The sequence below is a fragment of the Phalaenopsis equestris genome, unplaced genomic scaffold (genome assembly GCF_001263595.1).
Source record: "Phalaenopsis equestris unplaced genomic scaffold, ASM126359v1 Scaffold000442, whole genome shotgun sequence".
Classification (NCBI taxonomy): domain Eukaryota; kingdom Viridiplantae; phylum Streptophyta; class Magnoliopsida; order Asparagales; family Orchidaceae; genus Phalaenopsis; species Phalaenopsis equestris.
The window spans coordinates 183,956-206,432 of NW_018164883.1; the positions used below are offsets into that span (position 1 = coordinate 183,956).

Here is a 22,477-nt window from a genome sequence, read left to right on the forward strand (position 1 = left end):
GCTAGTGATTCAAGGTGGACCAGGAGAGAGACTCCAACAAGATTATAATTGGTTGTCCTAAAAAATAGGTTGTCTGAGGTAATGGATGTTCATAAATAATTTGAAGATGTGGCGCAACAAAATACCTTTTTGCCTGTGATAAAAGGAGAAAGTATTTATTGTCCAAGAAGGAAATGAATTCGAAGAGCCAACACCAAACGACAACACCAGATAAGAGGATTTCAAATTTTCAAATATATAGTCTCTCTCACTACTAAGGGAGGTCCAACCTGTCAGAGATGAGAAAATTTTAAGTTATTTCGGAAATACTGTATGGAGTAATTTGAACATTAAATTTAGCTAAACAGTGCATCCACCAATAAATGGTTAAGCATGATAAATAAACAACAACGTCGGAAATCGCCTTAAGAACTTTATGGGAAAGAACATTTTGCAGTGTGATCTAAGTCTTTCCAGAGAAGAAGAAGAGGCCTATCCTGAGCGGTTTCATTTAGAGTGGCCCAGATTGCCATCGATTTTAATCCAAAGTCAGCTCCTCCAGACATACTTGATTATTGGATGTGCCTAATTGAGTACGATTCCAAAATTTTCCAAAAATAATTTTATTATATTGGTGATAGATCGTTCCAAAATCTTCCTATGAGGAAGGCGAAGCCCCTCGTACCTATGGAGAATGACACAATGACGCATTTCTGAAACATGGGTTTGTGTTAAGTACTTGGACGAAACACATAATTTTGTGTTTAGTTGCAATCAAGAGTTGTGAATTATCCACTATAATGATTTGGGTGTTGAAACCACGTGACTGTGATCGTACGTATCATGGAACTATGGGTTTGCGGATCAGCCTGTGATCGAGGCAAAAACTTCAAATGCAGTGAAATCCGGAAAGAATACCAACATACTTTTTTCCATTTTCTATTTATTTCCTATCTCGCTATTTCTAATTAGAGTTTTTATGAGGGAACTATATGAATCTTGTTATTTCTTGTTTTTAAGGACTTTAGATTTGGTTTATGTTATTTGGATATGTTTTCTCCTAATTTTCTCTGTTGGAGTGTTGTATACTTGAATTGCTTTTAGGTAATGGGTCTGTAGCCTGTAAGATCAAAGCGGTGATCTCTCCCGGACGTTCAGAGGCCTCTTTTGTCATCCAACATGCAGCAAACTGCTGTTAGCAGCAGGAAAACTACTGTTTTCCGGGCCGGTTCACTTTCTACCAGTCATCCACACCGAAATTTCAGCAGACACCCCCTCCTCAACATCCATACCAAAATGTTTCATCATTCTCCTTGCTTATTTCAGCCGGGACAGCTGCCAAACATTACCTATTCCCCTCCAAATATTGCCAATTACCCATAATTCATTCACTTACTATTCCTCTCCCTCCTCCCCGTCAAACCTGCTTCCCAAAACCATCTAAAAGCACAAAAACAAGTGTCATGGATGCTAACCATGTACCTGATATCATATGATATCAATCCATGGTTAATTTAGTTAACTGCTTCCCAACGCGCATAAAAGATATATGAAATAGATGGCATAGAATCCTTACGTGAAACCAGTTGCCTTATTTTAACCACATCAAATGAATGGCTGAAGTAAATTAATGTTCAAAATCTTTCCAATTCTTAGATCAAGAATTTGTTAAAACGGAAGATCCAAGAAAGATTAATTCTAACATCCAATAAAATACTGTCATTAAATGATGAGTTTGTTCCAACAAGCCGTTTTGTAAGGAGCCGTTCTCACGCTTCTTAACTAGACACAAGAAAAGTTACATACACAATAAGCTTGATCCTGCATGCCATCATTTTTTTTTCTTGTTAAGAACCAACACCACCAACTTTGTAAACTAATTAGAAAACTTTTGTCTTCTTCCCAAGAATTATGACCAACTTAATAGGATAAAAATACTCTAAAGATGATCTTGTAATGTTATTCAGCGCCAAAGAAAACTTGATAAAATGAAGTAAGTAAACTAATTAGAAAACTTTTGTCTTCTTCCCAAGAATTATGACCAACTTAATAGGATAAAAATACTCTAAAGATGATCTTGTAATGTTATTCAGCGCCAAAGAAAACTTGATAAAATGAAGTAACCTTAACTTTTCTAATGACTGCGGCCATTAATTGACTTCAATAAATTAGAGTCAATAAGCACAATTTAACTATTTAAAAAAGAAAAATCAACCTCTAAGATCAGAAACAGCTAAAGGTTAAGAACATTTTGCGTAAGAATGAAAAAAAAAAAAACCTTGGCTCAAGTGAGCTCAGCATATGGTCTAACAAACCAGTTTCATGTAGTCGTGAAGGAAAAGCCCAAAATTCAAAATTTTTAGACTCAGCAGACTTTAAAGCGAGGATAGAAGACTATCTTTGATAGTTCTTTCTCCCATTTTGAGAATGGTGCCAGTACCACCCCTCTTTCTTTAAGCATTTCCTAAGATTTTAGAGAATAAAAATAAAAATGAACCAGCCATAAAAAAACTGCATATTATGATAAAATAATTAATAAACAGAAAAAGCAAGGAGCATTGCAAAAATTTAGAGCATTTAGCCAAGATATTTCTGAAACAAACAAACCCAAATAAGCTGAAATAAAAAACAATTTGGTGGCAATATGAGTAAATAATAAAACAACGAAAAAACAAGAGCATTGTAAAAATCTTGAGCATCTAGCCAATATATTCGCTCTACAAACTAAATATAAAAGCCAGATGTTTCTGAAATAAACAATGGCCAAATCAGCTGAAATAAAAAATAATTAAGTAGCAATATGGGTCAATTCTTCCTGTCATCAAATCCAGTTAAAAGGGAAAAGGCTTCGAAGGAAAAGAAAGTTAGGCAGGAAGTAGGTTGAAATCTCTTTACTCTTACCATGAGCCTAGTGCTAGTCTATGCCAATCTCTTGTTAATCATTTCAAATGAATTTTAGCAAAGGACAAAGAGAGGAAGCAATTTAAAGGACTGAAAAAAAAAAGGACATGTTGGGATTAAATATGAGATATAGTAACATTTCCCTCCACAGCAAGCACTGTGTTTTTGTTCAGCTCTCTTCTTAGAGATCATGTAAAAAGAACTCAAAATATATAAAAACATAAAAAGAAATGAATTAAATTACTGCGACAACAGAAAAATATACAGTTAGGATATACCAAAACCAAAGACATTGAACTGAATAATGCACTTCTCCTTCGTTGGCCCACCTTTTTCCTCATCTATATCAGATGAGAAATCTGACATATTTCCATATACATTAGATCTCTAATTCTGTCTTTACTATTTGCAGGTTGTTGCCCCTTTAACTCTTGAAACATTTAAATCAGATGAGGTTTGAAGAGGTTCTAACATATTTGGGGTAGCAGAAACCTGCAGTATCTTCTTTATTAAATACAATGTTGATTCAGAAAGTTGTCTGCTTGGAGTTCTCAGGGTCCTAGACTCACGAGCACCAGTTTTGCAGAGTAGGAGCATTCAGAGTGCTAGGTATAGTCCCCTTATCTGAGGTAATGTTAGCATTTTCCTTTTTTGAAGAGTTTACTACCACCTTTTTTTTCTCATTTCCAAAACTTCGGAAAGAATTTGCCAGCAACTAATCGATATTTAGAGGTTATCGCTGTTAGAGATGCAAGAAAGAGAGAAAAAAAGATGGAAAAGGGACTGACAAAAAAAAAAGGACATGTTGGGATTAAATATGAGATCTGAAAAAAAAAAGGACATGTTGGGATTAAATATGAGATATAGTAACATTTCCCTCCACAGCAAGCACTGTGTTTTTGTTCAGCTCTCTTCTTAGAGATCATGTAAAAAGAACTGAAAATATATAAAAACATAAAAAGAAATGAATTAAATTACTGCGACAACAGAAAAATATACAGTTAGGATATACCAAAACCAAAGACATTGAACTGAATAATGCACTTCTCCTTCGTTGGCCCACCTTTTTCCTCATCTATATCAGATGAGAAATCTGACATATTTCCATATACATTAGATCTCTAATTCTGTCTTTACTATTTGCAGGTTGTTGCCCCTTTAACTCTTGAAACATTTAAATCAGATGAGGTTTGAAGAGGTTCTAACATATTTGGGGTAGCAGAAACCTGCAGTATCTTCTTTATTAAATACAATGTTGATTCAGAAAGTTGTCTGCTTGGAGTTCTCAGGGTCCTAGACTCACGAGCACCAGTTTTGCAGAGTAGGAGCATTCAGAGTGCTAGGTATAGTCCCCTTATCTGAGGTAATGTTAGCATTTTCCTTTTTTGAAGAGTTTACTACCACCTTTTTTTTCTCATTTCCAAAACTTCGGAAAGAATTTGCCAGCAACTAATCGATATTTAGAGGTTATCGCTGTTAGAGATGCAAGAAAGAGAGAAAAAAAGATGGAAAAGGAGTTAAACATATTCACATGTTCATATAAGTGAGACAGCATGTAAAACGCTCAGAGCATTCGTTAGTGATAGAGTAAAAACCTTTAGACAGCTCGTCAGCGACAATTTGAAAACTACAATCAAATCCATTTTTTTAATTTTAAGCAAGTTCCAAAGAATGGAAACAGTGTCATTTTAGACCTTTGTCTTGGAAAAGTACAAAAAGAAATGTATTAATTCTACTCGGACTAAAAATTTCCCTACCATATTTTCCTATGAAAGCGTAGCTTGTTAAATATCATACCGCCCTATTTATTTCAAAAAATGTGGTTAATTAAGTCTATACTAAGACTAACACCTTGCATAAGATGGTAGAGTTCATAGTTGTAAGATATGGCTCTCTTGCTGGAAGAGATTTAGGCTAATGTTAGGTAGTTCTACGCTTCTACACATGAGATTAATCTTTAAAATTAACAAGATAAATGAGTTAAACATTTACTCAAGAAAGAAAACGAGCTCTAAAAAGAACAGAATACTATATACCAGTAGATGGTCAAAGGGTAAGTTCAAGCATATCAGAAACTCAACCATATTTAACAGAAAATTAAAATAGGTCAATTAAAGCATTTCAAGTTCTAATTGAACAGAAGAGAAAGTTAGATGATACAAAAAAATTTATGCATATTCTTATAAACTTTAGAAGAAAGGCTACGTGTTGGCCCTACAAATCACTTGCCTGCAAAGCAAAAGCTAGTAGCAAAGCAACTCATTAACCCGGTGCATCACTTGCCTACGAAACACAAGCTCAAAACAAATTGCATGTGTCATGTTGCTTTGCCGCTTTATGTCATAACATTGAGAACTTTGCTATAGCATATAACAAAATCTAAGTTCAGATTCCATGGTTTGATTCAGTATTTGAAGTAATAAATGGGTACAAACAATCTCCTCTCATAAATTATCATACTCATTAATTCATTACTCGCATGTTCTCTAATCTCTCATCAAAGCTAGTAACTTCTCGATGATTCCTCCAACACACACTCTCACTAGCAGGTTTACTTTAAATTTCTCATTAATTCTTATCGTTGATATGAGTAGTGTCTGTCTTTCATTCACAAGTTTCTTCTTGAGATGTTTCTCGATTTATTATTTGTCTGATTCTCTGCCTCGTCTTCACACTCTCTTACTAATACTGCCTTCATCTCTCAATCTCCAGTCCATCTCACAATCTCATGAGTATTATAATTAACTACTATTTCACCACTTCATTATTTATATCATTGACCTTTTTTTTACTTAGAATAGCTACAAATTATTGTTATTGAATGTATCACTATACTTGCAAAAAAATTACTACTTGAGATGATTGAAGCCGGATTAACTAACACTTGTATATACATAATGTGTATATATATTATGAGTTTGGTTTGATTAATGAGTGCTCTAGTTAGAAAAAAAAAACTATGGCTCTCCTGCTGGAAGAGATTTAGACTAATGTTAGGTAGTTCTACGCTTCTACACATGAAATCTTTAAAATTAACTAGATAAATGAGTTAAACATTTACTCAAGAAAGAAAACGAGCTCTAAAAAGAACAGAATACTATATACCAGTAGATGGTCAAAGGGTAAGTTCAAGCATATCAGAAACTCAACCATACTTAACAGAAAATTAAATAGGTCAATTAAAGCATTTCAAGTTCTAATTGAACAGGAAAGAAAGTCAGATGATACAAAAAAATTTATGCATATCTATGCCAATCTCTTGTTAATCATTTCAAATGAATTTTAGCAAAGGACAAAGAGAGGAAGCAATTTAAAGGACTGAAAAAAAAAAGGACATGTTGGGATTAAATATGAGATATAGTAACATTTCCCTCCACAGCAAGCACTGTGTTTTTGTTCGGCTCTCTTCTTAGAGATCATGTAAAAAGAACTGAAAATATATAAAAACATAAAAAGAAATGAACTAAATGACTGCGACAACAGAAAAATATACAGTTAGGATATAGCAAAACCAAAGACCTTGAACTGAATAATGCACTGCCCGCCTTCTTCCTCATCTATATCAGATGAGAAATCTGACATATTTCCATATACATTAGATCTCTAATTCTGTCTTTACTATTCGCAGGTTGTTGCCCCTTTAACTCTTGAAACATTTAAATCAGATGAGGTTTGAAGAGGTTCTAACATATTTGGGGTAGCAGAAACCTGCAGTTTCTTCTTTATTAAATACAATGTTGATTCAGAAAGTTGTCTGCTTGGAGTTCTCAGGGTCCTAGACTCACGAGCACCAGTTTTGCAGAGTAGGAGCATTCAGAGTGCTAGGTATAGTCCCCTTATCTGAGGTAATGTTAGCATTTTCCTTTTTTGAAGAGTTTACTACCACCTTTTTTTTCTCATTTCCAAAACTTCGGAAAGAATTTGCCAGCAAGTAATCGATATTTAGAGGTTATCGCTGTTAGAGATGCAAGAAAGAGAGAAAAAAAGATGGAAAAGGAGTTAAACATATTCACATGTTCATATAAGTGAGACAGCATGTAAAAAGCTCAGAGCATTCATTAGTGATAGAGTAAAAACCTTTAGACAGCTTGTCAGCGACAATTCGAAAACTACAATCAAATCCATTTTTTTAATTTTAAGCAAGTTCCAAAGAATGGAAACAGTGTCATTTTAGACCTTTGTCTTGGAAAAGTACAAAAAGAAATGTATTAATTCTACTCGGACTAAAAATTTCCCTACCATATTTTCCTATGAAAGCGTAGCTTTTTAAATATCATACCGCCCTATTTATTTCAAAAAATGTGGTTAATTAAGTCTATACTAAGACTAACACCTTGCATAAGATGGTAGAGTTCATAGTTGTAAGTATGGCTCTCCTGCTGGAAGAGATTTAGACTAATGTTAGGTAGTTCTACGCTTCTACACATGAAATCTTTAAAATTAACTAGATAAATGAGTTAAACATTTACTCAAGAAAGAAAACGAGCTCTAAAAAGAACAGAATACTATATACCAGTAGATGGTCAAAGGGTAAGTTCAAGCATATCAGAAACTCAACCATACTTAACAGAAAATTAAATAGGTCAATTAAAGCATTTCAAGTTCTAATTGAACAGGAAAAAAAGTCAGATGATACAAAAAAATTTATGCATATTCTTATTGTTGTGAGATATGTACTTCCTGGCATAGAAATGAGACGAAAAAGAACACAAGCAAACACAGATCGTTTACGTGGTTCGATCCAACTGGATCTACGTCCACGGGAGGGAATCAATCAAATATTTCACTAAGGCAAAAGAAATGGAGAATACATAGCTTATACATAGAGATGAGGCCCTATTTATTTCAAAAAATGTGGTTAATTAAGTCTATACTAAGACTAACACCTTGCATAAGATGGTAGAGTTCATAGTTGTAAGATATGGCTCTCTTGCTGGAAGAGATTTAGGCTAATGTTAGGTAGTTCTACGCTTCTACACATGAGATTAATCTTTAAAATTAACAAGATAAATGAGTTAAACATTTACTCAAGAAAGAAAACGAGCTCTAAAAAGAACAGAATACTATATACCAGTAGATGGTCAAAGGGTAAGTTCAAGCATATCAGAAACTCAACCATATTTAACAGAAAATTAAAATAGGTCAATTAAAGCATTTCAAGTTCTAATTGAACAGAAGAGAAAGTTAGATGATACAAAAAAATTTATGCATATTCTTATAAACTTTAGAAGAAAGGCTACGTGTTGGCCCTACAAATCACTTGCCTGCAAAGCAAAAGCTAGTAGCAAAGCAACTCATTAACCCGGTGCATCACTTGCCTACGAAACACAAGCTCAAAACAAATTGCATGTGTCATGTTGCTTTGCCGCTTTATGTCATAACATTGAGAACTTTGCTATAGCATATAACAAAATCTAAGTTCAGATTCCATGGTTTGATTCAGTATTTGAAGTAATAAATAAGGTACAAACAATCTCCTCTCATAAATTATCATACTCATTAATTCATTACTCGCAGGTTCTCTATTCTCTCATCAAAGCTAGTAACTTCTCGATGATTCCTCTCAACACACACTCTCACTAGCAGGTTTACTTTAAATTTCTCATTAATTCTTATCGTTGCTATGAGTAGTGTCTGTCTTTCATTCACAAGTTTCTTCTTGAGATGTTTCTCGATTTATTATTTGTCTGATTCTCTGCCTCGTCTTCACACTCTCTTACTAATACTGCCTTCATCTCTCAATCTCCAGTCCATCTCACAATCTCATGAGTATTATAATTAACTACTATTTCACCACTTCATTATTTATATCATTGACCTTTTTTTTACTTAGAATAGCTACAAATTATTGTTATTGAATGTATCACTATACTTGCAAAAAAATTACTACTTGAGATGATTGAAGCCGGATTAACTAACACTTGTATATACATAATGTGTATATATATTATGAGTTTGGTTTGATTAATGAGTGCTCTAGTTAGAAAAAAAAAACAACATTTCACTTTGATAGCTGAGGGAAAAAGAGCAACTATTTCTTTCATTATAGTTTCTAAAATCTGTGAATGTGCAACCACCAAAATTCAAAAGGCTTCTCGAAATGAGAATACTCGCGATCACAAGCTTGAGGAGCAGGAATCATGTTGACAAGCAAAATAAAAATGGTAACAGATAGAAGAAGCTGCTTGCTAAATGAAGCGATGACCTCAATTACATGTGGGAAAATAGTCCTACCCTAAAAAATTCCCTTTAATAGACTTCACACGGTTAGGTCAACACTTGAAGCAACCTTTAGCATACATAGAAGAAAAATCTATTAATACTTATCAGCTTTGTCAAATAATTAAGAATAAAATACAATATACTAAGGTTAGTAGAGCTAAACAACACATTACGTTTCGTATAGCATCCAAATGCTTCACAGTAGGTTAAACCAGTCTATAACCTTAAGTTGTGTAGTGTAAACTATCAAATTTAAGAGAAAAAATAATAAAAGACCTACCTTGTTCATGGTGTTATAGTAGTACTTCAAATCATTTGTCGTGACCAGTTAGTCCCAGATAATTTTTCCCTTAAAAATGTTATGCAAGAAAAAAAAATATTTTAAGAAACAAATAATAGGATGATAAAATGCAGACTTCTGCAAATAAAATAGCGTACATAAATTTTAGTAACTCCCAAAAGCTAAGACAATTGCAGTCCATAAAAAGTACATGATAATTGCCTAATACAGACATGGGAATCCAATCAAAGAAATGATCAACATAAATAACATTGAATGGACCACAAGAGTAATGTAAGGTGTATTTTTAGTATTTTTGAAGTTATTAGGATTTCAGATGTTTTAATTTATTTTATCAGTAAATTTATCTTTTATTTTTAAGAAACTTTAGGATTGAAGTTGAATTAGTAGGATAGGATTTAATATAGATAATCAATCTTATCACTCCTTAGGTGGCATTGTCAATCAGGAAAGACAGAAATCAGACAGCTAAATTAGGAGTTTTCTATAATTAGGAGCTACATTATTTAAATTATTTCCAATGTCTTTATTATGATTTGGATAGGATTTAATATAGATAATCAATCTTATCACTCCTTAGGTGGCATTGTCAATCAGGAAAGACAGAAATCAGACAGCTAAATTAGGAGTTTTCTATAATTAGGAGCTACATTATTTAAATTATTTCCAATGTCTTTATTATGATTTATTTCCCTTTTAGCAGAATATTTAGATTAGGAATATAAATTATTAAGTTACCAAAAATAAATTATGCACTTTATTTTGTACCTAAAATAGATTGTAAGATTATTATTTAATGGAATGAAAGCAAAAGGAAAAGGCATCGAGCCTATTCAGAATTCAGCATATTTTTCTTAAAACTTTGACATTGTATCAGAGCCAAAATTTTGCCCTAACCACCAGTAGTTATTGGAGGACGGTCAAGACTCCCTTCCCACTGGCCTTCTTGCAGGAAGGGAGGAACTATTTCTTCGTCTTAATTCGCTCATCTAAGGATTTTCGTCCATTGCGATCTACGATCCTGTCAATTGGTTGTCTCGTTCGCAATCCCGCAATCAGTTATCTCTACTGCGATTCAAGTCTCATCTGCAATCTGCGATCTCGTTTGTTTTGTCCGCTTCGGATCACCTTCGCTAGCCATCGCTGCTTCTGTGGCATCTTCGACTGCTTCTTACGCTTCGCTTCGTCCCCTTAAGCTTTGGCTTCGACACTCCTTCTTAGATCGATGGCTTCGGCTTTGGCAAACCATAAATCTTAGGTTTCGGTATTCACGGCTTCAACACTCTCAGGCTTCAGCACTCACTGCTTGACGTTTTTTTGTTCTGATAATGTTATCAGTTCCTTGTTCGCAAATTGATGTTTTTTCATCAGTCAGCATCAATTTGAGAGGGGATGTCAATCAGGAATGACAGAAATCAGACAGTTAAATTAGGAGTTTTCTATAATTAGGAGCTTCCTTATTTAAATTTTTTTCAATGTCTTTATTATGATTTATTTCCCTTTTAGCTAAATATTTAGATTAGGAATATGTATTATTAAGTTACCTAAAATATATTATGCTCTTTATTTTGTACCTTAAATAGATTGTAAGATTATTATTTAATGGAATGAAAGCAAAGGGAAAAGGCATCGAGCATATTCAGAAATGAGTCATATTTTCTCAAAACTTTGACAGGCATGTCAGATACATAGATAGAAAGATATATAGATGGATAGATAGATAGATGGATGGATAGATAGAAACACACACTCACACACACACACATACAGATAAACCTAATAACATAATTTTTAGAGATTCAAAAACCTCACAATGTTGCAAGTTGGTTTGGCTCAAGGCTTAAATTTGGTCCACCCAAGTTGCTTTTGCTTAAAAACAAAAGAAAAAACTGCTATGTTAACAATAGAGAGGAAAACTATAGGGTCAATTACAATTTACCCATAATCAAAAAGAGCAAACCAAAGGGAAGTTTCTATGAATATGCACGTTGAAAAAATGTTCAATAATATACAAACACGATTACATAAAGCACTTAATTCTATCTGATTTTAAGAAATCATTTAATGCTCTTATCAAGAACTTCAACCTCTAAACCTATAAATTTAGTAATAATCACTAATTGAGGCTTTTAAATAACATTTTAGACCAACTATGATCGCAATCATTTTTTTCTTTCCTTGTTCATTATGCATACCTATAATTGATACTTTATTGTTATCGTCTACAAGGAGTTTGCAATAATAAATGATTATAATGTACAAGAGTAACTTAACCTAACAGAAAACTTCACAAAATCAAATTTAGGTATAACTATAATAAAAAAAAAATAGGTATAACTATAATTATAATCATAGCGGTGATGAATGCTAAGAAAGGAAATCTTTAAATTAAAAAAAAAGAATAAGTTTCTCAAATGAGATTAGTAGTATGATGTTCACTAAAGTGCATTAAGTACATATCACGATTCACGACACTGCATTAAGTAGTATGATGTTCACTAAAGGCTTCTCTGGCTGCATAAAGAAAAGAGTGGTAAAATACAATGTGGATGGTAAAAATAACAATTTTCTCTGGCTGCATAAAGAAAAGAGAGGTAAAATACAATGTGGATGGTAAAAATAACAATTTCACCAAAAATGGCACTATTTCTTCATGTAACAAATCAAAAGTGCATTACCTCTCCATTGAATTTGAATGGCCCTTCATAAGTAGATTCTCCTGAAATAGTACTGTAATAATATAAAACGTGTCTCAGTTCTGTGCACTTTTCAAGCTTCTAATTCTTAACTTTTATTGTTACCATCCTCCTGAGAATCATTAGTCTCCTTTTCAAATGCTGCATACAAAGAATCAGAAAATAATAAACTAACGAAAATAATATACAACAAAAATCAAATCTCTCATTGCAATGTAGCATACCAGCATCATGAGGTGATGATCTTGCTCCAGTATTACTTACAGGAAGGATGACTCCAGGGAAAACGCCAAGTCATCCATCAAGAGAAGGAACAGAGGGTGGTGGGATGCCCCTCACTGAGAAAGGGCAAGGACCAGGAAGCACAGTTGGATACTGGGACAGGGTAAGACATTGTAAACCAGTAGCCTGAGAAGGCAGCAAATGAGCTGGAGGAGGTGGCATCTGGACAGGTACTGGTGGTAAATTTGGATAAATTGTTGAGGTACATTCTGTGGAGTTGGATTTGTAATAGAAGACTGACTTGAATGTGCAATTACTTGATTATGTTGAACGGATCTCATTGTTACTGGCGAAGACCCAAGCTTTGATGGTTGAACAGCTGCAGGATTAGGTGTTCTTATGCAGATTATTGCCCATAAAAGTTCCAACCATTGTGTTGAGAAATTAGGGCGAAGAAAAACAGTAATCTACACAAATCCAGAAGAACAAAAAGAAATTTAACGAGGTTCGTCAAAGATGCCTACGTCCTCGGAAGCAGAGCGGCGGCTTTTCCACTAATCCAGAAAAAAGTACAGTATACAGAATATGGGATGACACCTAGGGTTACATACAAGCTTATTTATAATCCTAGAAAACCCTAGAGTACAATATGTAATTACCAAATTACCCTTATCCCTCACCCCCAACACACATAAGGAAACTCCCCTGATTTAGACAGAATCTTCAGCTCCGCTCCAAAATCTGTCCCTCTATGGTATATGAGCCCTATCTAACACATTGGAATATGATCATTTATCAAACAACTAGTTGGTGGCAACATGCTTGACACATTAGAAACAGGAGAGATTGTCAAGCTTATGGATGAACTTGCATGCATATCACGTGAAAACTTTGGATTTAAACTAGTCGATACGGAAGTTATGCCAGAATCAAAAGGCATTGCCTTAGAGGTGCACTGCAAACATAGAAATGGAAGATCAACTTTCAGTCAAAAAAGAAAATGAGTAACAATGGATTTATAAGGAAAAAAGAATAGTATTTAAACCACATAAAATTTAAAGAAACAAAATGTGCATGGCAAGGTCTTAACAGAAGCCTACATTGTTGTTGGCCCGACCAAAGAAAATTTTTGTTGAAAGCGATAGCTGGCCCTTGGGAGGGGGAACTGACAATTGAATGGATGGTGGAAAATTCTGTGGCACGGTTGCAGAAATGGATGCATTAGGACAAATAGATTGACGGGGTACTGCAGGCTGCAAACATACAGTAGCCAATAGTGGCAAAGTTGGGACATAATTTTCAATCGACAGCGGACATTGATTATTCCCCTAACGGCAAGACATGTATATAAAAAGTTGAGACAGATGATTCCGTCAAAAGCAAATATATTCATCCATATTGAACCAAAGAAAGGTACCATATGAAGTATTAAAAGCACTTGAGAATTACAACAGCGGGTTGAAACTGCTGACCAGAAGCAGGGCTAGCATGGATAGTGTAACAACATTGTATGAAAAAGACAGTCAATTTCCTAAAGACTGCCCAAAAACTGGCAGTTGTAGAGCAGCTGGAGACATTTATGGAGTTGATAGTAAAGCCCACACAAAAAATGAAACCAAACAAATTAGTTGGAGAATGTTAAGCGCAAAATACAAAGCCTAAAAAAAATTAGCACAAGTAACAAAACTAACAGGAGAAGATGAAGTTTGTTGAGGAACCCCAGAGGTAGAGTTCGCCTAGGAAATACACTGTAAGAGAAAGAAGGTGGAGGGACAACATAGACATGTGAGGAAACGAATGTTGCCGGAACATGATCTTGTAATGAGTCACTCGCATTACCATGAATAGCCCTTTGAGTTGGTGAGCTCATGGGAGGCGATACAGTTAATGTTTCTGCCCATCCAGAATTTATATTTGAAGAGTCAGTAACAAGAACAGAAACATTACTACATGGTCCTCCCTCTGTTGATGTTGCAATGCAAGCAGGATTTGAAGCAGGCGAATTTTGTTGTGCTCCTGCAAGAGGTGACTCAGCAATTTGTGACTGAATGGAAGAAGATGGGACCTGTGCCTTCTGCACCAACAAAACTTATGAAGACATTACTTAATCTGACATAGTATTTGAGAAAACTAGATCATAAGTATATACAGTGCATACTATAAATAGGCACATTAGTTAGAAATTGATTGTGCAGGATTAAATAGAAGAAAAAATGAATATACGCAACAATTGAATTCACACAATTTTTTCCCTAAGCAACTCAAGAATATGAGCATGCACTTTTTGAAAGGCCAGGCAACTCTGTTATTTCAATGAAATGTTAGATGCCACAAATCTGAGGATATTAAAAAAAATGGGATAATAAACAAATAATGTAACTAGAAATGTTCCTTGTTTATCCGCAAAGACAACCAAAGTGGTAAAAAACAAATAAAATGACCATCTGATCGGGAAAGGCACCACGACTCATTGCAAAATCTTTGCTATACAGCTCAAAAAGATACCTTCACTCTCCCTTTTGTTGAGAATTGGACCTTATTTAGGATCCTATTCGTAAAAAAAAAGAATATTGAAGAAGTCTGCGGGTTTATTTGTAAAATGTTATAATACCCTATTTAAGCCATGTTGTAAGGATAAAATTTTTTAGCAATTCCTTTTTTTATGGTATCAAAGCGTAGCCTAACTGCCAACGTCTTTGCCTTCCTAGATCGTTTCGCCTTGCAATATCGCAAGGTTCGGTCACGTCTTTGCCTTCCCATATCACGATTGTATCACACAACCATCCCAGATCGCAATCGCACTACCAACCCAAATCGTGACGGATCAATCCGCTCGTCGCCTTCCCAATATCGCAATTTTGTCACATCTTTGCCTTACCCAATCGCGACGGTATTGAATGGGTCAATAACGTCGTCGCCTTCCCAGCAAGCTCTGATTGTGACTGTCTCGCAGGTTTCAGTCACAATGGTGCGATATCATACGATCGGTCACATCATCACCTTCCCGCAAGCTCTGATCGCTAATGTATCGTAGGATTCCACGTATGTTGCGATCCCAAAATTGCTTTCTCGACTATATCACAGGGAATTCAGGCAGGAGAGGGCTTCTGTGGTTTGCTGCAATTGGAAGAAAGTCAAGTGTAATCAATTCAGGCAGGAGAGGGCTTCTGTGGTTTGCTGCAATTGGACGAAAGTCAAGTGTGATCTATGATTGAGGATGTTAGGAGAGGAGATGGTGCAGTGGGTAAAGGATTGGAGCATCTGGGTAACATAGATCCTGAAGTCCAAAAGGTCTTGATTGAACTCATATAGGGAGCTAGCATCTTGAAGAGAGCCACTACCCCAGCACATGCTCCGACGTACAACAACAACAACAACAACAAAGCCTTAATCCCACTACGTGGGGTCGGCTCCGACGTAGATGAAGCTAAATCTCACTCATGTGTTGAAGCTTGATGGACCGATCACGTATCTGAGTTGATTGCATTGGATCGATTGCTCTAGTACAGAAGCGACTAAAGGGATATCTCAAGAAAGTCAAAGTTGAGCCAGAGGGTGACGATGTTAAAGAGGATGAGAGGAGGATCACACATATCTTACTTTATAAATGGTTTCTCAACTCGATGGTTCTATCGATTATCTAATCAGTATATGATATTCAAAAGGTGAGGGACTTCTGGCAGAACTGAAGAGGATTTATGTTGGGACATAGAATGCATGAGAATGTTTCAAATTCAGCATGAGATGAAAGCAGTGGTACAGGTTGATAAATTGATTCAGGAATACATCATAGATTTGGTATGTTTGTGAGCAGAACTTAATCACTTCTCCTCAATGTCGAGTTGTGCCAGTCCAGGAAAAGGGAGATCTTTACACAGATGAGGACTATACAGTTGTTGGCCCATGTGAACCCAGCCTTTGATCAAAGGAGATCAGCCCTCCTAGCTCAGGTGAATATCACCTCACTGGACGAGGCCATTGCTGCAATGAACAAGAGAAGAGTCGCATGAGCTACACTCTGAGCCGAGTGGACTTTTGTATGCGCAATCAATTTTTGTTGCCTTGAGCTCAAGTATGATAGGTGTCCAAGGGGAGACTCGCAAGTGTTGCAACTGTGATGAAGTCAGATATTTGGGCAAGACCTGTCCTAGGCCACTTAAGGAAAGAGAGACAAGTTGTGATAGTGGTCGTGGTGGTAGAAAATGTGGAAAAAGGGACTTCCGAGCAAATCTAATGGTAGCAGAGCAGAGAGAGACAAGCGTGGTTTTTATCAATGAGGATCATGAGTGTCTGAAGCTGTTGAAGAGGTGGCAGAAAGTAGCAGCAGATAAGCCTGAGAAATGCTTCCAACCAGTCATCATCAAAGGTATTGTCATTTATGCTCACCCTGACAAAGAGACTTGTGATACACATGCTTTTGTCTTTATTTCCACCACTAATTCATTAGAATAAATAGTAGATTTGAGTGTATCTCGACATTTGATAGATACAGCAATAGAGTTTTGTTCCTATATTCCTTTAGCAATACCAAAGAGCATCCAAACTGTTGATGACGCATCACAGCCAGTAGTTGCTAAAAGTACAATGAGAATTACCAATTATATGACTTCGTCAAAAATTTTGCATGTTCCTTTTTCCATTAGTGTCAATATTATCCCATTAAATTGTTTCTTTTGATATTTTAAGGTGGACCTCCAGGAGAAAAAGATGGGTCAGACACTTGGGACTCGAATGTGGCATAGCGGACTCTCATACTTGGATCGGAAGCTGATAGATTCAACTTTGACATTCATGCTAGAAAGCGATGTAGGAGAATCCGGGAATCTAGAGGATGTGTTGTTGCATCATAGACGCATGGGAAACTCTTATTTTAGTTTATTGAGCAAGTTATATACTTCTTTGTATGAAAAGGTAAATAAACAAAACTTGTTTGTGATGCTTGTAAATTTGACGAGCTTACTTGGAGCTTTTATATCAGCTCTGGGTATAAAAGTTACGGCGGTTTTGACTTTATTCATTCTGATTCTTGGAGACATTACTCTACAATTTTGATCATTGGTTATTGATATTTAGAGAGTTTTATTGATTACGTCTCTCATGTTACTTAGTTATATTTGATGTAAAATAAGGGTGATGCCTCAGCTTGCTTTAAGAACTTCCACAAGATAATACAGGCTCAATATGGTGCAATAGTGAATGTATTGAGGTATGATAATGGGACAGAATATACAAACAAAGTATTTAAGAAATACTTATCAGCCCAAGAGATAAAGCATCAGATCACATGTCTATACATACCGACACAAAATGATGTAGCAGAGATTAAGAATAGACTTTTTCTAGAGGTTGCCCAAAACATAATGATAGTAATGAATATTCCAAAGCACTTATGAGGGGTAAGCAGTTTTGACAGCGATCAACAGGATGGCATCGAGGGTGTTGGAATCGAAGTCACTTGTCTGATATTGAAAAGAGATTAGTGAGATCATCTCATTGAAGGTATTTGGACATGTATGTTTTCTGAAAGATAACAAACCATCAGTAGGGAAGATAGATCTCATAACTGTGAAAAATGTGTTCGTAAGTTATTCTGTTAACCATAAGGAGTATTTTTGTTGGAGCTTGTTAGAGAAGAGACTGTTTGTGAGAATGGGTGTATCATTTAAAGAATTTGAACTGCACTACACCCAGCAGTGATCTCACCATTCAGTGACTTGCCTAATACTAGAGATATGAGGCAAGGCGGGGTGAGTACCAATGGTGAGAAAGTGGTACACGTGGGAGCAATGCCTTGTCCTGTGAAGTTGGATGACTCAGTTGAGAAATCAGAAAAAAAGAAGAGTGAACCCAGAAGTAGTGGGATTCAAGTTGAAGGTGAGCTAAAGGTGTACACGAAGAAGGAAGCAAAATGAGGGAATGGTTCCTGCAGTGCCACTTGTGCTAGCTAGTATGTCGTCTTGATCTTTCGCGACTCTTAAGACATCTACACCATCCACCTCTAACTCAGAAGTCTCTGGTGATGCGATTCCCCCACTTTTTTCTTCTAACCGCCCAGCTTTAAAAAGGACATCTCGCAGCAATGTGAGACATCCTCTCAAATGTTTTTGGAGAGAATATGACATTGCTAACTTTGTTTCATATTCTAACATATCACATTTACATGGAATATTCATTGCATCTTTGGACATTGTCACTATACCCAAGTGTTGGTAGGTTGCTAGCGAGGATCTCAAGTGAAAAGCGGTCATGCATGAAGAGCATAGGGCTCTCGCTAAAAATAAATATGGGCGAAAGTGACATTAGCAGCGGGAAAAAGACAGTTAGGTGCAAGTAGATCTTACCAGTGAAGCAAACTCTATAAGGGAAGGTGGAGAGATACAAAACACGACCGGTGAAGAAACGGTACTGTTAGACATATGACATTGACTATAATGAAACCTTTGCACCAATAACAAAGATGATCACCGTAAGGACACTAATTTCTCTTACAATGAATGGTGGGTAGAGGTTACACCAACTCAATGTGAAGAATGCATTTCTTCATGGCGAGTTACTGGAGAAGGTTATATAGAGATATGACCAGGATTTGGTGCAGTCTAAATAGTGACCAAGATGTGTAGGCATAGGAAGTCACTATATGGCTTGAAGCAGTCTCCTCAAGTCTGGTTTGACAATTTTATAAAGATTATAATGAACATGAGATATAAGCAGATTAATGCAAATAATACAGTGTTCTTTCGACAATATGAAGGTTACACCACTATACTTGTATATATTGATGAAATCATTATCACCCGTGATGATGAGTAGTGTTGTCAAAAAAGCTCATTATTAGTGAACTGTTCGTGTTCGACTCGCTAGGGAGTTCATATTCTGTTCGTTCAATAAGCAAACGAGCCAAAGACAAAAAAAAATTTTAGTTCAGTTTATAAAAGAACCAAAACACGAACTGACATGTGTTTGATTGTGTTCAAATCGTTATTGTACAAATTAGAAAATAATTTAAAATAACTATATATAAAAAATTATACCTATAAACTAAAAATAATTTGAAATTTATTAATTTAGGAAAAATAAAACTATACTCATATATATATATATATATCCTATATTGATATAAATAATTATATATAATAAATTTTAATACTAAATAAGTAGTAACTAATATATTTATAAGTTTAAATATCTTATCTTAATATTAATTATATAATGTATTAATATATATTATATAAGTATACATTAAGACTCAAAACCTTAAAATCCTATTCTCTTCGCATTCTCTCGCGTTGGCTGTGCCACTTGGGAGAAACTTCAAGCGAAAGCTCTTGATCTCGGGTTAGGGTTTTTCTTAATCAACGACAACGTCGATTTCCTTCGCATCTTTCGCCTCCTCGCTGGAAAAGGAGTAATCGTCTCTCACTTTCTCTTGCTTGTAAATGCAGTATCAAGCAAGTATGTTAAGAAGTTTGGTGAGCTGGTCTATTTGATTTTTGACTGATGGATATATATGATTTTTGTAGCTTTGTAAATTCTGGATGAGGATTATTTGTTCTTAATGTTTTCAGGGAAACTAAAATAGTTAAAGTTTGTAAGGTTTTATTTCTTTTTTTTTATGAATGTTATTTCTAATATCATTAAAATTTAACTATAGTTGTAAATGTTTGTTGAAAAATATTTCTAGTATTTGAAAGAAATTTGAATGTCTTTTCATCAGGTATGTTTTGAGCTCATTTTCATCTTGATTTTCATTTTTTTATTATTGTTATTTATCCTTTTGTATCTCTTTTTTCATTGTCCTGTTCTGCTTTTGTTTATGATTTTCTTTTTCACAGCTCTAACCGTTTTCAAAACGCATAAGCTTTCAAAACGCAGTTTACACAAACAGGTGAGGTGATTTTTCAAAACGCCGCCGCACCAAATTAGCTGCCCCAAAAGAGAGTTCAAGATGCCTTTTTTTTATTTATTAACAAGAAAAACCAAAAAAAGCATGAAAAACAGAACGTCTACCAAATCGTAAGGCTAGACCTACTTCGAAACAAAAATGAGAATTAAATTGAGTGGCAACTTCAGATCTATATATTCAGTTCACTACAATCCCTCTCTGCTAAAAGAGTAGCAACACGAATGGAATGAAATTCAAGATGAAAAAATGCAATATGCAATCAACAAATAGCACCGCCAAAGGGCAGTGCGAGTTAATCATATTCAGCTCCCGGAACCGAAAGTATAGATTTTTAGAAAAAAAGATGTTTAGGATCGGATCATGAGGAAATCATCCAAGTGAGATGTGTTACAATTTGTAAACTCTACAATGATTTGCAACATTGCTAAGCAGCAAGAGGAATTATAAGTAGCTTCCTATACAACTACAGAGCAAGACTATATAAAGGAGGTAATTAGCACAGTGGTAGTGGAGAGGACAGATTGCAGTGAGCTGATTCTGTAACTAAGTTATGGAAAGAACAGTGGTAGTGGAGTGTTTGTTATGCTGCAGATTTTTCTGTTATTAAGATAAACATTAACAAAAAATTACAGTAAGGGAAACCCTGAATATGATAGTATATTTCGGAATCTAAAAAATTACAGTAAGGATCCTCCTAACCGTCGCCCGAAATATTAGGCTATTTGGCAGGAACGGCCCTAAACAGTTACCGCGACCGCCGAATTGACCCCAAATATATTAAGCCTGTTTCCGCGAACGACAGCTGCCTCGACCTCGGAAGTCACTGCATTCTCCGACAACTCAACTCATCTCTCTCCGAGCATGGAACAAATCATCGAGTATGATTCCGTGGTTGCTGATGCTCTTTTCGGCTTCCCGGACTCGCCACCTTTCCTTCCGCCCTTCTCCGACTCCACAATCCTCACTTTCCCGCCCCCGCCGCCATGCGACATCTCCTCCGTCCCTCACAGCAGCCCCAAACGCCACCACAGCGGCTCCGACCTCTACATTCATGACTTTCCACAGCCGCATTTTGATTTTGAAATTCCCGATTATGATCCCACATTGTTTGCCGAGTTTGAGGCTCCGCAGCCGCCCTCAATCGCCATGGTTGCGCCGTTTGCCCAAGGTGTTGTTGGCTTGTCTGCGCAGAGTATGGCTGCGAGGGGAAGACGAAAGCGAATCAGCGAGAAGATGCTGGAGCTGGGCGGGCTTGTCCCCGGCGGGAACAGGAGGAACACCGCCCCCGATGCTCCTGGCTGCCTTTAAATATGTCAAGTTCCTTGAAGCTCAACATGGCGTTCTTCTGCTCATGGATTCCCTTCCAGTTCCAGTAAGATCATTTTTTGTTGCTATTTATTCAATTACAGTATGATTTATGCTTCTCGGCTATGGGGAGTCAACTAGGCAAATTGACAATTTAATAGTTTTAGTTATATTTTACAATTGCGGTTAATAAAATATATTATTAATAAATTGATGTTAATGTGTAGGTGTGCAAAAGTATGGAGCATTTGTTGGGATCTATGGTTGTCCAAGAAAAATTGTCAGCTATGGGACTGTGTGTGGTGCCAAAAAAAATAGTAGATGAATTTGTGGATGATCCCCAACTTAATCTAATATGTTGATTTCGTGATCTACATGACAAGTTTATTGAGTCTACTGAAGTTGGAAAGAAATTGATTTTACTTTTTTTAGATTTTCAGTCGGTCAAGTCCTTTGTTTTGTAAATAGTTAATTTTATTTTTTTTTATTTTTTTATTATTTTAGACATTAGTGTTTGTAGGATTTACTTTTTCATTTGAATCCGAAAGAGATATAGGTGTTCTTCTTTATGTTGAAATGCATGACTTTAATTTAATGGATATAGATATATAAAAGGATCAAATGCTCAAATCCTTTATATACGTGTGATTTTTGTTATATATAACTAAATATACAAATGAATATCATATCTGAAATCAATTTTATAATTGAAAAATAGTGTCCAGCATTGTAATTCCAATATTTTTCATTTTCTTTATAATAGTATATAGAATGGCAACAATTACTAGTTCTAATTTTACACTTTTTGAATTTTGATGTCCAAATTTTACTATTGTTAGACCCTGATTTTTCTATAAGTTAAGCGAGAGTAAGAGGCTAGAAATAATAGCAATATAAGACTCAAATATATGTGATTATATATATATATATATATATATATATATATAT

At 35.4% G+C, this 22,477-nt stretch overlaps 1 protein-coding gene and 1 long non-coding RNA gene across 4 annotated transcripts; one reads left to right on the forward strand and one right to left on the reverse strand.

Annotated features, from left to right (window-relative positions):
* Positions 1-3,846: 3,846 nt before the first annotated feature.
* LOC110027762 lies at positions 3,847-20,982 on the reverse strand. 3 transcript variants are annotated; one of them, XR_002294372.1, is made up of 4 exons: positions 20,906-20,982; positions 12,324-14,395; positions 12,082-12,240; positions 3,847-4,353 (listed from the first exon to the last, which is right to left on the reverse strand). It is a non-coding gene; the product is annotated as an uncharacterized LOC110027762 (long non-coding RNA). The 3 variants fall into 3 exon arrangements; XR_002294371.1 differs by lacking the exon at positions 3,847-4,353 and adding an exon at positions 6,236-6,835; XR_002294373.1 differs by lacking the exon at positions 3,847-4,353 and having other exon boundaries at positions 11,981-12,240; positions 12,324-13,276; positions 14,161-14,395.
* LOC110027761 (transcription factor bHLH52-like) lies at positions 20,096-21,953 on the forward strand. The gene is made up of 2 exons (XM_020729308.1): positions 20,096-21,596; positions 21,757-21,953. Exon 1 carries the CDS (start codon positions 21,086-21,088, stop codon positions 21,530-21,532), a length of 447 nt encoding a protein of 148 aa, XP_020584967.1. The 5' UTR covers positions 20,096-21,085; the 3' UTR covers positions 21,533-21,596; positions 21,757-21,953.
* The last annotated feature ends 524 nt before the right edge of the window (positions 21,954-22,477 follow it).